Source organism: Crassostrea angulata, chromosome 1 (assembly GCF_025612915.1).
Source record: "Crassostrea angulata isolate pt1a10 chromosome 1, ASM2561291v2, whole genome shotgun sequence".
NCBI lineage: Eukaryota > Metazoa > Mollusca > Bivalvia > Ostreida > Ostreidae > Magallana > Magallana angulata.
The window spans coordinates 25,463,696-25,480,467 of NC_069111.1; the positions used below are offsets into that span (position 1 = coordinate 25,463,696).

The 16,772-nt window shown below is 33.6% G+C and overlaps 1 protein-coding gene and 1 non-coding gene across 2 annotated transcripts in view; both read left to right on the top strand.

Moving 5' to 3' along the window:
* The first annotated feature begins 3,002 nt into the window (after positions 1 to 3,002).
* LOC128156723 (tetratricopeptide repeat protein 17-like) overlaps positions 3,003 to 16,772 on the top strand; it is a 31,915-nt gene continuing 18,145 nt past the window's right edge. Inside the window, exons 1-16 of the mRNA XM_052818986.1 lie at positions 3,003 to 3,137; positions 4,248 to 4,392; positions 6,098 to 6,212; positions 6,718 to 6,829; positions 7,020 to 7,136; positions 7,532 to 7,641; positions 8,291 to 8,438; positions 8,979 to 9,118; positions 10,227 to 10,393; positions 10,750 to 10,883; positions 11,008 to 11,109; positions 11,431 to 11,549; positions 11,639 to 11,834; positions 13,601 to 13,675; positions 15,382 to 15,606; positions 16,292 to 16,564. Of these exons, the coding sequence (XP_052674946.1) occupies positions 3,024 to 3,137; positions 4,248 to 4,392; positions 6,098 to 6,212; positions 6,718 to 6,829; positions 7,020 to 7,136; positions 7,532 to 7,641; positions 8,291 to 8,438; positions 8,979 to 9,118; positions 10,227 to 10,393; positions 10,750 to 10,883; positions 11,008 to 11,109; positions 11,431 to 11,549; positions 11,639 to 11,834; positions 13,601 to 13,675; positions 15,382 to 15,606; positions 16,292 to 16,564 (2,292 nt within the window). The 5' untranslated portion in view covers positions 3,003 to 3,023. The remainder of the gene's footprint in view (positions 3,138 to 4,247; positions 4,393 to 6,097; positions 6,213 to 6,717; positions 6,830 to 7,019; positions 7,137 to 7,531; positions 7,642 to 8,290; positions 8,439 to 8,978; positions 9,119 to 10,226; positions 10,394 to 10,749; positions 10,884 to 11,007; positions 11,110 to 11,430; positions 11,550 to 11,638; positions 11,835 to 13,600; positions 13,676 to 15,381; positions 15,607 to 16,291; positions 16,565 to 16,772) is intronic.
* Positions 4,748 to 4,820, top strand: Trnat-ggu (transfer RNA threonine (anticodon GGU)). Its single transcript has one exon. It is a non-coding gene; the product is annotated as a tRNA-Thr (tRNA).

The window sequence follows — 16,772 nt, forward strand, 5'->3', positions numbered from 1 at the left end:
CACAAAATGAGCTAAACATAGTTTCACAGTCGATAAACTAGGTTTATCGACTGTTAACTATAGTTTACGGACGTTAATCTATATTTCACATCTGTAAACTATAGTTAACGCGATAATCTATGTTTCACATCTGTAAACTATAGTTAACACTGAAAACAATCATTTGCGGTTGTTAAACATAGTTTATCTGATAATCAGTAAACTACGGTTTACAAATCTAAAGCACGCCAATTCACATAAATTAGCAAAACATATATAGTTTCACAGTCGATAAACTAGTTTTATCGACTGTTAACTCTAGTTTACGGATCCTAAACTATATAGTTACCGACGGTAATCTATATTTCACATCTGTAAACTATAGTCTACGAATGCAAATCTATGTTTTTCTGTCTGGAAAAACACGTAAACAATAGATTTTGCTGATAAATATAGATTCACATCTGTAAACTATAGTTTACATTCGTAAACTATAGTTAAGAGTTGATATAGTTTCACGATTGTGAAACTATATTTATCAGATACAATTTGCATTCGTGAACTATAGTTTAGAGTTGTTAATCATAGTTTCACAATGGTGAAACTATATTTATCAGATAAACTATGTTTAACATTTGCAAATGATTGTTTTCAATGTGAACTATAGTTAACAGATGTGAAACATAGGTTATCGCGTTAACTATAGTTTACAGACGTATAATATAGATTAATGCGTTAACTATAGTTTTCGATGCGTAAACTATAGTTAACAGTCAATAAACCTAGTTTATCGACTGTGAAACTATGTTAAGCTCATTTTTGTGAATTTGTCTGATAAATGTAGTTTCACGATTGGTGAAACTATAATTAACAACTCTTAACTATAGTTTACAATAGTAAATCATAATTAACAAATGTGAATCTATATTTATCAGCAAAATCAATTGTTAACGCTTTTTTACAGATAGACAAACTATGATTAGTTTACATTCGTGAAATATAGTTTCACAGATGTAAACTATAATTAACGAATCGTTAACTATAGTTTAGGATCCGTAAACTATAGTTAACAGCTGATAAACCTAGTTTATCGACTGTGAAACTATGTTTCGCTCATTTTTGTGAATTTGGAGTGCCATATATTGTTCTATACTCAATTATCAAATGTGTGCAAATCGGGAACACACCGTGAAACCATGTTTAGCTCATTTTTTGTGAATTTGGCGTGCCATAACAATATGTGTGCTTTGTGTTGTGTTGCGCGTTTCACATTTATCGACTGGTAATTATAGTTTACGAACCGCAAATTGTAGTTAACGATTCGTTAACTATAGTTTTCATATGTAAAACTATATTTAACGATTGTAAACTATAGTTAACGAATGATAATGTTTATCTGTCTGCAAATAACGTTAACGATAGATTTTGATGATAAATTTACAATGTAGATTCACATCAGTAAACTATAATTTACATTCATTAACTATAGTTTTTAGAGTTGTTAATCATAATTGCGAAAATATATCTATCACTGATGAATCATGTTTTGCAATCGCAAATACATAGTTGTTTTCAGTGTTAATTATAGTTTTACACAACGTACTATGGTTTACAGATGTGAGATATAGATTAACGGCGATAAGTATAGTTTTCTGTCGGTAAACTATAGTTTACAACCGTTAACCCTATATATAGTTTATCGACTGTGAAACTATGATTATCTCATTTTCGTGAATTTGGCGTGCCATACATGTACCTTTCATACCACATCTTTCACTCAACATTTATTAATGATAATTAACCCAAGGGGATGGCCCTATAGCACTTCTGAAACACAGACGATCGGGTTAACTATATATGGTTTACAGGTGTAAAATATAGATTATCGTCTTTAACTATATATATTTCTGTCCGTAAACTACATATGTAGTTAACAACCGTTAAACCAGAGACATAAATAATATGTTATTTATGTCTTTGGTTAAACCTAGTTTATCGACTGTGAAACTATGATTAGCTCATTTTTGGGAGTTGATTTTAATCAACTCTCCTATGCAGTTACTCTTTTCAAACCGAAAGTGAACAGTGTTTGGACCTAAGCACAAATCATCACCGCTGACAAGACTTAGTTCTTGAAAATGATAGAAAAATTCGATGTAATGTATGCTGAAGCATTGTTTTTCAAGGAAACTTACCTACAAACACTTTGAAAATAGTCAGATTTTATATAATACGAACAATTCAGATATTTTTGTTGCTCATGTGTTCCTACGCCAGAGTTTAATAAAGACTTCGTTCAACCAGACGCTCGTCTCCGACAAGCAGAGAGGCTCTCTTGCTTGTCGGGTATTAACGGAGCCGAGCGTCTGCTTGAACGAGACTAGAGTTCGACATCAATAGTGCTTGGATCCATACGATTTTTAGAATTGTTTCGATTACTAATACATGGTTTTAAATCTTTCTTAAAATATTACACAACGTACATGATTCATATGGGGTTTCTCGAAATTCTTGTCAGAAAAGTCTAAAATTTCATATAATAAAAAAGTGCGTAATTCAAATACAGACTAGAAACTAATTGCCATGCAAGATAAGTTGATTTTAACATAAACGATTATCGACAAAATCAACTCCCGTCAGTTTGGCGTGCCATAAAAGTTGAGTGGAAGGGGGGGGGGGGGCAAACTAATCACAAAATTCCACGAGTGTACACTTTTTCATTTACCGCGAAATATCGCTTAGTGACGTTAAACTTGCAAACATTTTATATATGTAACACCGATCCGTTGACTTGCATATTTGGAGCTATATATATAACGTTAACTTGTACAATACATGCATGTATATAAAATATGCCTGTTGCTTTAGTAGACTTAAGTGATTACCAAAGGCTTACTTCACGAACACTTCTCACAAGAAATATCATAACAGAATCACCATGGCAAAACAAAAAATATAGTAAAAATACAAAGGCCATGATCGATAAACATTGCCACGTGTAGAGAAACGGAAGTAGGGTTTATGAATATTCATGAGAAAACAATATGGCGTCCATGCTGGTGGTTGTGTACATCCTCCAGCTAATTTTACACCACATATCCCCATCAGGAGGGTCATCGCACTGGGTAGTCACCGAGGATGGACGAATTCAAGCTCAGGTACACACTGTACATCTTAATCTAGACTATTCAACTACGTTAATGGACATTTGATTGTCATATATGGGATATGACACCGATGCTGGTTGACAGCAAAACATGAGGGAGCAAAGATCGATCATTATCTCAATATGCTGTAGTCATGTGATTTTAGATTAATTTGTGAAACTTAAAGGTTATTTGGTTTTCGTGTGTTTATAAAAATAATTTTGCTAGTTTTTGCTATAACGTGTAAAAACAGGGACGTATCGCAGTAGCTGCAGAACTGTAGCTCCACGGGAAATTCGGGTTGATGGAGGAGCTACAGTTCCGTTCATACAAGGGCTATTATTTCATATTTAATATGTTGGAAATGTTAAATTATATATATATATACAGAGCTCTTTGAAATAATCATTATACATTAAAGTTTGCTGTATTTATTATAGAAGTATAGTGTGTTTTTTCTTCTATAATAATTAAAACTTGTATACATTTTGACCAGAATTATCTTTTTTTACAGGCATTATAAAGAGCACCACACATAAATTATACAAGTTTCAAATGTCCCTGCATTGTTGTTTTAGCTAGCACTATTTTATTTATGGGTAACAATTAAATAGCCTAGGTTAATCAGGACAAGCAGATATATGAGCATTAAAAGACTGAGAGAATAAAATGATTGACTTTTATGCATAGGTTTTTGTTCATGTAAATTTCAATAGAAATAAGTGACACATTCATTGAACATGCATATATTATAAAGCAAAGACCCCGACCTATACAGTTATATTTTGTTTGTATAGAATATATTTTTGCAATATACAAAACGTCTTAGTACCATAACCACAATTGGCAGTGTTTTCTTTGTACTTGTGTTATCTCTAATCTCCTAATAACTACTGGTAGTTACTGATTATTGTGTTGGTGATTTTGTGTTGGTATATGTGGAGTCAGTGAATGTGTTTCTATCTCATGGGTAAAGGGATAGTGGGTATAGGATTAGGCATAGTTTGATGATGATGATGATGTATATGATGGCAATGATGGTTTCTTTTTCGAAACTTCCCCTTTACAGTTTTCCTGTTTATATACTTTGAGTAAATACCAGTTATCTTTTCTGTTTTTAAGTTGGACACAGTCTTTAATATGAAACGGCCCTATGACTTAGTGGCATTTATGAGGCAGGAGGAGCGGTCAGGAATGCTGGAGAAGCTGAAGGATGAACTTCTTTCCAGAAAAGATGAAATTGATAAAAATGAAGACCGAGATACTGGTATTTATAAAATTCATGTTACTTAATACAGGTGATTCTTCTCCATTGTTATTTCTTAATCATATTATCATACACCTGCAAACTAAGAAAGTTTTGGGTAAAAACCCCTCAATAGCTCAGTGGTTAGAGTGCTGGCATGGTACGCCAGAGGCCCTGGGTTCGAGGCCCGGGTGAGACTTGACTTTTCACCATCTGTTACATTTGGCGCCCAACGTACAAATCCCAAGGTCACTCCCTAGGAACTTGTTTCACAACATTTTCTAGAATTCTACTCATAAATTGGAGGCGAGTTGCTACCAAGAGGGGGAGTATGTCACTGGTTTAACAGGTGTGGGACTGTCAGTCAATATATCGAGTCTCAATAGCTCAGTGGTTAGAGTGCTGGCACGGTACGCCAGAGGCCCTGGGTTCGAGTCCCAGGTGAGACTTGAATTTTCACCACCTGTTACACTTAATATGCATGTACTGAAGAAGCAGAAATATTCGTTGAGGATTTTATTTTGTTATATTTTTGGGCAGTATAAATCAACAAAATGAAATCCATGACGAATTTTTAACCCAGGTATTAATGAATACAAAGTTGATCCATGATAAATTTTAGGGATTACGGTGTGATGAAATTAAATGCCAACAAAATTGTATATTTTGTTTAAGAACAACGAAATTTTCACCCCCCAAAAATATGTGCTTCTACAGTATCTTTGAAAAATGGCATGTCTTCATAGCACGGTCCTTGTTTCATGCCTCACAAACTCAAGAATTTTTAATTGGTGTATTGGAAGGACAGTGGCATACAAGGCAATATATATATCCCCCATTTTAGTGCAGTAAAAAAGAATTTGATCAAATGTTGTAGAGAGATTAATTTTTGGCTTGTATACATTGTTTATATTATAAATTTGATGATGCATATCAATAAGTAAAAACAAGAGATATAAGGTTCTAATTTAGACCACGCTTCGCTTTATGCATTAATCTTGACCATTTACTGTGCTTTGTTGTACATTTTTGCTTTCTTTGGTGATTCATTTGGGATATGAAGGTGGCAACATTGCAGAAAAAATACATAACCCACATTTATATTTACAAATTTCTTTTAACAAATTGATAAATTGATTGTAAAAAGTAAGTAAGATTAACTAAATTAGTGTTAATGTTCATCAGTGCATTAGCTAAAAGAAACAGCCAGATCGTCTTCGATGGGAATTTGAGTCTGACATCATCATGAGTATTTAGTGCATTCTGTGATTTTTCTTAGGTTGCTGAAGGTTTTGTTTTATACATAAATGGGAGTGTAGATTTCAGTTGTGTCATTTCTACAAAGATATGAATTGCAGTCAATTTTTGTAAGAAATAGAAAGAATCATACTTTGTGGATTGTAAATATATAGTAACATATTATCCCGAAAAATATAATGTACAAGAATGTAAAGTATAGGCAATTTTTCCAGTGTTTAATTTCTACCAAAGCTTAGTATAGGCAAATTGGTAACAATGAATAAGAAAGTCTTCAATGATCATCATCAGCCACTAGCATCTGAAATACAAAATTTATATTGATCTAATGAACAGCATGAAATATTTGAATGTTTCTGGGGTTATAAGTGCTAGGGTATTTTATATTTGGTTAAACAAAGTAAGGGAGAGTATGTAAATGTACGGGTAAACAGCATTATGAAACACTAATGCTCTGTTTGATTTGCAGGTTTGGAGCAAAGATTTTACAAGACCGACCCTGACTGTTTAATGGCGGTTAAGCCTCTGCCCGAGTTTGATTTGTACATTAGCACTGTGTTACCTCTAGAAAACAAGGGTATTCGGTAAGGAAACAAAATGTTGGATATTATATATAAGTATGAGATTCACTCATTTAAAAGTGGTAAATATTAATGCATTGGGAAATTTTACAAGCTTACAACTGAGTAAACTACTCCACTTAACTTGTCTAGATGTTATAAATTAAATACTCTGAAAATCGTCCAAAGCCCCATGGCAAGTTACAATAATCATGGTATGACTTTATTTGGCCACAAAAAATTCAGACTTGTAGTCTTTTAGGGATTGTCCAGATTTTTCTTCTGCATCGCCATCTATATGCTTGAAAGAAATAAGTTTGCCTTGCCGTCTATGAGATTGATAAACCCGACATATTTCTGTAGTCAGTTAGTAACAAACCCAAATAAGTAAAATTGTCAGCTCATTGCCTTTGTGGCCATTCAGACATTTGATTATAGTTTTAATTTTTGACATCAGAATTACATGTTTTCATACCACTTGTACATACACTGTACAGCACATGTATATGTTTTTGATGATTTTTTCAAGCCCTGAAGACCACATTGATATGAAAAAAAAATTGGAATCCCCCTTGAAGCCCCCAAATTGTGAACTTATAGGAGATCTGCCGTTCAGTATGGATGCCTTTGAACATTTAGAGGTACGGATCAGTACTGGATGTTATCATTTGTAGATTTTACTTTACAGTTTTTGAACGGACGATAATTTGTAACCAATATATAAAAGTAGAGATTCTTTGTAACTCTTTTACCATTCGATATTCATGAATATGAGCTGTAAATTTTACAAAGCACGAAAATGGCAATCGTAATGAATTTCTGTTATTGCAGGGCATGAAAGACCGATTGAGTTTAACTGGCACCCCAGAGCTAGGACTCAAAAATGCTATAACATACCATGACTCTGTAGATGAATACGGTCATCGTGTGCAGGAGGCCTTACAAGCAGTAAGTTATCAACTGAACAAAAAGAGCTGTCTCGTTTCTTTTAAAAAAAGGATCATGGAAGCTTGACACAGAGTAAGGTTCTTAGTGCAATGATCACCAAAACTTGTTATGTTTTATTTGAGTGAAAGTTCCCGGTACTTGTACCACCACGGAGCGAAAGGTTGTATCAGTATGTTAGTACATGTATATGAGTATGCCAAAAATATAGGTTGTTAGTTTGAAGCTTGTGAAATCAAGTTACAGGCCTGGTATGCTATTAAAATTTGTTGATCAGAAAACTTAATCTAGCAAAGGTAATAAATTATACAGGGACATTTAGGTAGAAAGCAATGATCATAATGTTTGACTTTAAAAAATGACAATGCTGTTAGAATTGTGCAAAATTTTTTTTGTAGAATACAACTTCATGGGTGCTGTACAATATGGCTGCCTTCTTTTGGCGGATCAAAGGGGACCCTTACCTCACAATAGAATGCCTTCGAAGAGCCCTACACTATTCACCAAGGTAGCCAGCCACTAAAACTTGAATTTAGTTATGTCAAATAGAACAAAACACAAACTGAAGTTTTTCAATGTTTATTCAATTTGTGGGGTTTTTAGATCATGAATAAAAGATTCACTTAAATATGTGTTTGTAATAAGGTCATGTTAAGGTGCTCTGATCCTCAGCCTCAAAATTTTTTTTTTCATATTCATCAAATGTTTGCTATTTATCCTTCAAACTTTATGAAAAGAAATAAAAAGAAATTTACTGATGGTATCCATGCATTTTACGAAGTAATTGCAATTTTGGCCACAATTGATATAATGGAATAAATATACGTTAAGTATTGAGATCAAATAAGAAAAAAATACAAAATGGTGCATTGGTAGCTCGAACCATTTTACCTCTGTGTAGTAGGTCTCTGGGCAACCACTAAACCAACTAGGTTGTTGAAAAACTTTTTGTAGTTTTAACACTAGAAGACTTATTAATATTGTCTGTATAAAAGGCAGATTTATGCTAACAAAATTCTGGATAATCTAGAGTTTTTAAACACTGCTGAGAATCGGAGATCGTTAAATACAACAAGAATTATATATGCATGAACTTGTTTTAAGAATTAACATTAAATGGGGACAATTTATGTTATATTGTTGGAAATATCTTTCAGGATGCATAAGGATGTAGCATTGATAAGCTTGGCTAATGTTCTTCACCGGGCCAGATACTCTAATGAAGCAGCCATTGTAGTTCATGCTGCATTGGACGTATCCAAAGAACTGAATGTCAATCACTTCACTCTGGGAAATATTTATGCTGTAAGTACAAAGTATGTGCAACATTTTCTAATTTGAAGGGATATGCTTTGAAAGAATGTAATTTATATGCAGATTGACACACAGCTGTGATTGAAAAATGATAATAAGAGTGATCAAAAAGATTATTGACTGATGGAATCAAGTCATCATTAACATAGCTACAAGAATGAATATGGCATGCATATACCTGTGGTAACTTAAGATAAAAGTTACACTTGCACATATAATTTTCATTAAATTTCTTGCTTGTTAATGATGATTTTATTGATGATAAACAATTGGTCTCAGTCAATGTGGCATTATCTCAAACTGCACAAAAATAATCATTATGTTGATTTACATGTGTATGTATGAAAGAATATCTATATCCTGTGATAAAGGTTTGAAAAACTTATGGAATAAATGTTGTAAAATAATTTCAAAAGGCTAAAAAAATTTCAAGGTCAATGTAACCATTTCTAAAGCTCAATATGGTTGGTTGTGTGAATAAAGCTTTAAGTGATTGGATGCTTATATAGATAAAATTTTCGTTGTCTGCAGGTAATGGCAGAGTACAATAAATCAGTGATCTGTTTTGAGAACACCCTGAAGATTCAACCAGATTTCAAAGCAGCTGCAGAGAGGAAGTATGCAGTGTTGTGTCATGCCAAGTTAGAGGCAGCACTAGAAGCACAACACAGGTATAGTATTTACTCAGTGTTTTCAGTGAATCACTTGGGTGGCATTCGTACTTATCGGGGAAGGGCTAATTGCCCTAATTTTTCTTGAAGAGCTCTTTTTTTTAAGAATAAATTTTCCCTACTTGATTCAGAGGTAAGGGTCCAAACCCATCATTGTTGGTTCCCATGAAGTATGATGCTTTAAGGGTAAATTATTAAAATTTTCGAGGAAATGGTCAGTCTTGAGAGGTAGAGTATAGTGAAGGACAAATAGGAAATTATTTATTATCGATTATTTGAAGCATGAGAATCAGTTGTATTTATTAGACCATAAATGGTCTATTATTTGGTTCTCAGACTGGTGTTTCTAAAAAAATTTCATTTTCATATTATGAATAAAAATGATGAGGGACCTTATTTTAAATTGTTCTTCTTTTTTATGCCCCCCTTCGAAGAAGGAAAGGCATATTGCTTTGCTGCTGTCCCTATGTCTGACGGTCTATTGGTCCACCAATGTTCTTCGCAGAGGTTGCATATATTGAGATGAAATTTGGTATACAGATGTATTATAATAATATCTAGGTCAAGTTCAATATTGGGTACGATTGAACAATTTTCGACAGACTTATGCCCATTGGATATAGGAAAATTCCACTTTTTTGCAGTTTCCATTAATTTTCTTCACAGAGGTTTCAGGTATTGAAATGAAATTTATTATGCGTTATGAGTTATGCCCCTCGGACTAAAAGTTTTTCCAATTATTTGCAGTTTCGGTTCATTTTCTTTGTAGAGGTTGCACATATTGAAATGAAATTTGGTATACAGATTTATCATGATTATATCTAGTTCAAGTACGATTTTGGTTACAATTGAGCAATTTTCGACAGAGTTATGTCCCTTTGACTTAGAAAATTCCCAATAATTTGCAGTTTCGGTTAATTTTCTTCGTGGATGTTTCCAAGGGAGGGGGCATAAGTTTTTTACAAACATCTCTTGTTTTTTTTTAAACCAATAATATAAAAATTTCATAAACTAGCTATGGCAAACACTATTTATTTACAAATTTTAATGGATTTGAAGTTTATTGATAAAAAATGAACAATATATTTATGTTTTATCATCAATACAGGTCTCTCCAAAAAACTTTGAATGATTTAAAAGATTACCAGAGGAAGCACGACTTTTGGCAGCAGCAAAACGAAAAGCTACTTGCAGAGCAGGTACCAGCCAACATTAAAATCAACCAACATGTCGCTCACGAGAGTCTACGAATGCAACAGGCTAATGTGGAAATAGGTTCGTTTCTTTTTAGATTGCCAGAAAAAAATATTTTGTCTGTCCTTAAAAATGAATTATCAGAATGATTGATAGTTTTAATAATTGGTCATACATATCAGTTAGAGAAAAAAAATGTTTTGCCTGTCCTTATTAAAAAAATGAATTATCAGTATGATTGAAAGTTTGAATAAATTGGTCATACATATCAGCTTGAGTTATACCTTATGAACAATATGTTGAAATATATTCATACACAATGGGGTTTTTTTAAAAGTTGTTACCTAGGTATATATACCTATATATTACAAGAAGGGAAAAAAAATTTGTTCGTGCATTTTGTGGTTTGATAATTTGAGTGTGATTATTCTTGTTAGGTGAGTTTTGTCAAATGGTGGACAGAGATGGTCGACAAGTGTTAATGTGTACCTGGGGTAAAAAATCCATGGAAGATGAAATGGACTTTACCATGTTTGGAGACTTTGAGCATGGTGACCTCATAGATATCAATGTAGGTGATCTTGAGATTAAGAGTCTTTACAAGTATGGTTTATTTTCTGCATGGCAGGTGTTGCTATTTTTTTTTTTTTGTGCTGTCAAAAAAATCTGCAGTTTTCTCCTTTTTCTTTCAACAGAAAAGAGAAGAAGAAGATGTAGATGAATCGCCCATCATTGACTACTCAAAGCCAGTCAGAGCTCCTCTCTATACAAATGAAAAGAAACTGGAAGCTCCAAAAGTGGGTTCTGTTTGTATTTTAAAAACAGTTAAGGAATTTAAAGTCTTCAGGCTAGAGTATTTTTGTTTTATGTACTTCCTTTGTTTTTCCTCTTAATTACCATCTGTGTTTATCAATCTTTCTGTATTTATTATTATAATATTAATAATGAGAGCAGTCGTAGGGGATGAATTTTATGTATTCTCTATGAAATTATAGTCAGTGCTGCTAGTGTAGTATGATTATATATGGCCAATGAATAGTGTCCTTAAAAGAAATAACACTTGCTTATAACTGATGTGACTTGCTGATGAATTGATTTCATCCTGTCATGTTTTGCAGTACAACAACCCGGACAGTGATTGGCCCGCCAAAGATGAATGCGATACCTATGTCCAAAAGGTCCCTGACCCCCGCAACCTCTCCACTATATATCTCAGTCCAGAAAACAAGGGCTTCGAGTGAGTAGTTTACATTAATAGCAAAAGATGAATTCTCTTACATTAAAATTTTGAAAATGTTTTTATTCATTTCCCTTTACAATCATCAGGGTGAAAGCATTGCTGACAGAGGCTCAGAACTTGCAACAAGAGGATGAGCACCCCTTGCCCTGGTACCCTCCAGTTTGTGTCCCCCTGATGGAGGTCCCTGAGGGTCAAAAGAAAACCTATGACCACATCAAGTCTGTCACCTATGAGGAGAGGACCAGGATACCATTAAAGTTGAATGACCCATCCATGCTTCCTGTAAGACTCCCATTTATAGTTCCCCAATCATATCTGTAATTTAATACACAGTACTGTATTTTCCCGACGACTCGTCGAATTGCTCATTTTTAGCCAAAATTTTAACAAAATCCTACGATACGTCGATTCAGACGAACTTATCGCTTCAAAATGGTGTATAAAACTGCAGTAACATTATCAGTGTATGATGCCACGATGTCCCCGATATTGCTACCAATTATTATTAATGATTAACATTTAAACAATTACTCTTTATACTTATGCATCATATTTTCAAATACCGACAACATCTACAAAGTCGCTTGCATTGTAAACAATTCCCGATATCGCATGTTATGCAAAATTAAACTTACTTTGACAGAAATATTTTGTTCCTATATGCATTAAAATAATCACCCACTCTGACCATCGCCAGTGTATTCGCCATTACGTAACCAGCCACCTGTTGACTCGGCGCGTGGTCAATGTTTGTTTAACAATTTCCGGTGTCAGAGGCATGCACCTGTCTCGTGTCGGACTTCAAAGGGGGATCTCAAGTGCAGAAAGCTTAGCAATTACTATGATTTGATGAAACTTGTTTACTTTGTATCCAGTAATACAGTTACACGCTATTATTTTAAAGAGACACTGTTAGAATAGATCGATCCTTTGTACAACTTGATAATGACGATATACGACATACATACGTTTCCTAAATTTTTTATTTAACAATAATCAAAGAATTGGACAATAATTAATTAATGAACTATAATCACTCTTATAACGGTACTCTTTATGTACACAGTGAGTGAAATTGCCTTATAGATTTCAGCCTTAGCAAGATTATTAACACAACCGGGATCAGTCTACCGTATAAACAATAGAGTTGATAATTGCCGATTACGTATTTTAAGATTGATTTTGACCATAAAATATTTTTTATTTATACTTTCCACTAACAACTCTTTACTAATAAAATAATAAAACTTCAAAACATTCCCCGGACCTACTGCAATATTTTTTTCCATCCAAGTCTGGTTTCAATTTTACTGCACAATATTATCTTCCCACTATAGTGATATATGGAATCATGTGACAATGTGTTTATAAAAATGGAACGGTAAAACTTTTAATTGATTAAAAAAATACACCATTGTTCAATAACTGTTATTAATATGTATTCTAGTGTTAACAGATGAGTGAAAATGATAATAATTAAAGATGAACATTGAATTCAACAACGTAATTTTCAATAACACAGCCAGCTCAAGATGATTAAAACCAAGATTTTAAAAAAAAATTTCCCACAATTTACTGACCTCAAGCCTTAGACAAGTCGATCAGGACGATAAGTCGAGTGCTCTGCTTCATAGAAAAAAAATACCGACTTATCGTTGGGAAAATACGGTATATATCCAGCTGAACACACACTGAACTTCACCTGCCTTGCACTTTAGTGCTCTAGTGCTGTAGTACAACAAAATATCAAAGCTTTTCTTGTCTTCAAATTTATTGCCAGATTGTCAGACGTATTTATTTTTAAGGCAACAACATGATTGTTACATGTACAGCTATTGTTATTGGGATATCAGCTATGTGTTAGAGATAACCTGACCTATATACATGTAATGCTGTATAATGAAATTATTGAATATAGAGTCCTGCCTTCAGTTGAATGCTCATGTTCATAGATAACACTTTTTAGTTACTCCATTCCAATAGATATTGTTTACATTATATTAATGCAAAGTTTATTTTAGTTATCAGTATAATTATTTGATTTTCAGATTTTACTTTCACATGTTAATGATGGGATTGCTATAGAAGAGATAGGACAAAGACTTTTAACGGCTTTAAAACAGGTAATCTGTCAACAAGTGATATAAAAAGAAGACTGTTCTACAAACTACAAAAATGTACCTCTAGCTGACTAGCTCATTTTGAGCCCAATTAAGCTAAAGCTCTAGTGAGTTTTTCTGATCACATTTTGTCAGGCGTTTGTCTCTCCATCCATTTGTTATCGTTCCACCTCACCTGAGCCACAGTTACAAAATATATATATTTTTTTTTAAATTTTGTAAAGCTACTCTGTTACTGAATCAAAGTTGAACAGGTGCCAATTTATACATCTTTACACTAGAAGATGTAACTTGACAAAACTTTAAATTTATTCAAAATTCAGATTTAGTCAAGGAAAATCAGTCTTTTTTTTAAATAAATCTTGGTATGTCAAAGGAGTAAGATGTGTAATGACTTGTTTGATGAAAATGAACACTTTTTAGATTTTGAAATGTTAAAAAGAAAATTTATTATTCAAATGAATTATTTAACATATATGGGAGTAAGACAAGCTGTACTACCGGATTTAAAAAAAAGATACAACTTCATTAGAAATGAAGTCTTCAAACCTTTTATACCATTACCTTTAATATTAAAACCTTTGTATTAACAAAAAAAATGTTCAAAACCAATGTATGATATATTAAATCAGACAAATGTAACACCAGAGGGAAAGGAAAAACGGAGTAAACATTTTGTGGTTACAGAAAAACAATGGGTTTCAATCTTTCATTTACCTTTCACTATTACCTCAGACTCTAAATTTCAATGGTTGCAGTACAGAATAAACCATTATATATTAACTACAAACAGTTTTATGTATAAAATTGGTAAAGTGGATACTAATCTATGTACCTTTTTGTGAAGATGCTGAGGAAACAATATATCACTGATTATGGGAATGTCCAAAGCTACAACATTTACTAGCGGAATTTGTTAGAGTTTGCAACTCTAAAGAAACTAGAATAAACTTTGATAATAAAACTTTTGTTTTTGTTGATTTATGTGGTGTGAAATCAAAAGTGTTCAATACTGTACTCATCATGATAAAAAGATACATGTACAGAAGTAGATGCCAGAAAAAAACAATTAACAGTAAACCCTTATAAATGATTTAAAACAGTTATATAAAGAATTGCAATTCTGTGCAAAGGAAATAAGTGAGATGGATAGGTTCAATACAGACTGGGATATTTGGACCCCTTTGATTAACACTCTCTCTCTCCCTCTCTCTCTCTCTCTCTCTCTCTCTCTCTCAAAATAAAAAATGTGTTCAAATATGTAATTTGTTTTTTTCTTAGTAAATGTTCATTATATATGCAATGTTGAAATGTTGAAGCAATTGTTTCATTGCACTGTTAAACACTTTGTATCCTTGAAAATTTGTAATGTATGCAGAAGACGATTGCTTATTAATATGTTTGTATCATAAAATATGAATTAAAAAAAAATGGGCACCAATAAAAAAACAAAAACAAAAGCAAAACCCACAAAAAATATTAAGTCAAGGGAAATCAATAAAAGGTACCATTTGCCTTAATCCTAAATATTGGCCCAGTTTAGTTTATGCCAAGTAGGAGTTCGAGCAGGCATACAACTTCTAGTGAAACAGGCTCCAATTGAGGAACTGGGCCTCGGGCATCTTGTTTGATTTGCAACAGAGGCAATTACAGAATTGTTTTTCAGTATGATTCTTAGGATATAAATGTATTGCTTTCACTATGCACAGAAAATAGGTCCTGGTTGGGTGCTGTATAACTTGGCTGGCCTGTACTGGAGGATCATCGGTAACAACTACCAGGGGGTCGAGTGTATCCGGCGCTCACTGTACCTAGTCCCAGAGGAGTACAAGGACGTACCGCTAGTGAACCTGGCCAACATTCTGTACCGCTGGGGGAGGTTTGAGGATGCAGTGACGGTGATGAGGGACGCCCTAGCGGTCAATGATTTGGAGGTACAGAAATCTAATGGAACTTCAATGTTCTTTGTGGATAACATTTTTATCATGCTATCCTTTTTTTAGGAGCCACACAAAAATATTTACATTTGCAAATATGCTTCCTTTTATCAAATTATAGAATAGTGAAAACATTTAATTCTGTGTTAACTTTTTAATGATGTCACAATGGTTACTGCAAGTGCTTATTGTTGCATAGTTGCAAACATGATAAACACGGTTGTTTTAATAATTTTGAACAGTTTGCCTTTTTCAAACATAAATAGACAGCAATGTATAAAAGTTCCCAGGGATATAAACTTGGTTGGTACATGATCAAATCTTCTTACTAGAAGCCCTTCAGACTTCACAGAATTTGATTACATGACCAACCAAGTTTATACCCAGTGAATTTTTTAACTTTCTGTTTATTTTATAATTGAAAATAAGGTTCTCAGGCCAACATGCATTAGCTTTAAGATAGCTTATAGCAAGTGCTTTGGCCAATGCAATCCTTGAATCATTCTGCATGTTAGCTTTGACAACCCCCCCCCCCCCCCCCCCAAAAAAAGAATTGTCATAAACTAAAGCATCTAGATATTTTAAATCCAAATATCTTATGCCCCACTGTATATTTAGCAAGTCAGAAACAGACTCAAATTCATTTGGTGATACATGTTGGCGAGATAATTTCCAATTTCAGCCGGAGTCTCATTATTTCTATGCAAACCTCCTGTGGGCAACAAAGAACTACACAGGAGCTGTCAAACATTATGAAAAGTCCCTGGATATTTTACCCGAAAGTCAGGACACATTCAACAATCTCCGGGCCATCAGATGTTACCTTAAGTTTCATCATGCCGCCCAGAGTGCTGTTGCAGCCAAGCAGTCCAAGAACCAGGGCTGTCCGTCACGGAATAAAGGGGGCGGGGCTACCGGTAACCAGGAGACAGAGAGCAGAGTCATCTGTAAAAATGTAGGTGTGCCTCTGGGAGCAATATTTGTAGGTAGATCAAAGTAGTGTTGCTGTGGTTACCTCATGTGGTGTATTCTTTTAGTACAAAGATCCTTACTGTACTTTAATATCTAGAAAATTCGGGAATATGTGGATTGGGATGTGTATTAGAACAGGGAGGGGGCTGTATTTGATACCTTTTGATAGAGATTGTTCTCAGGAGCTTTAT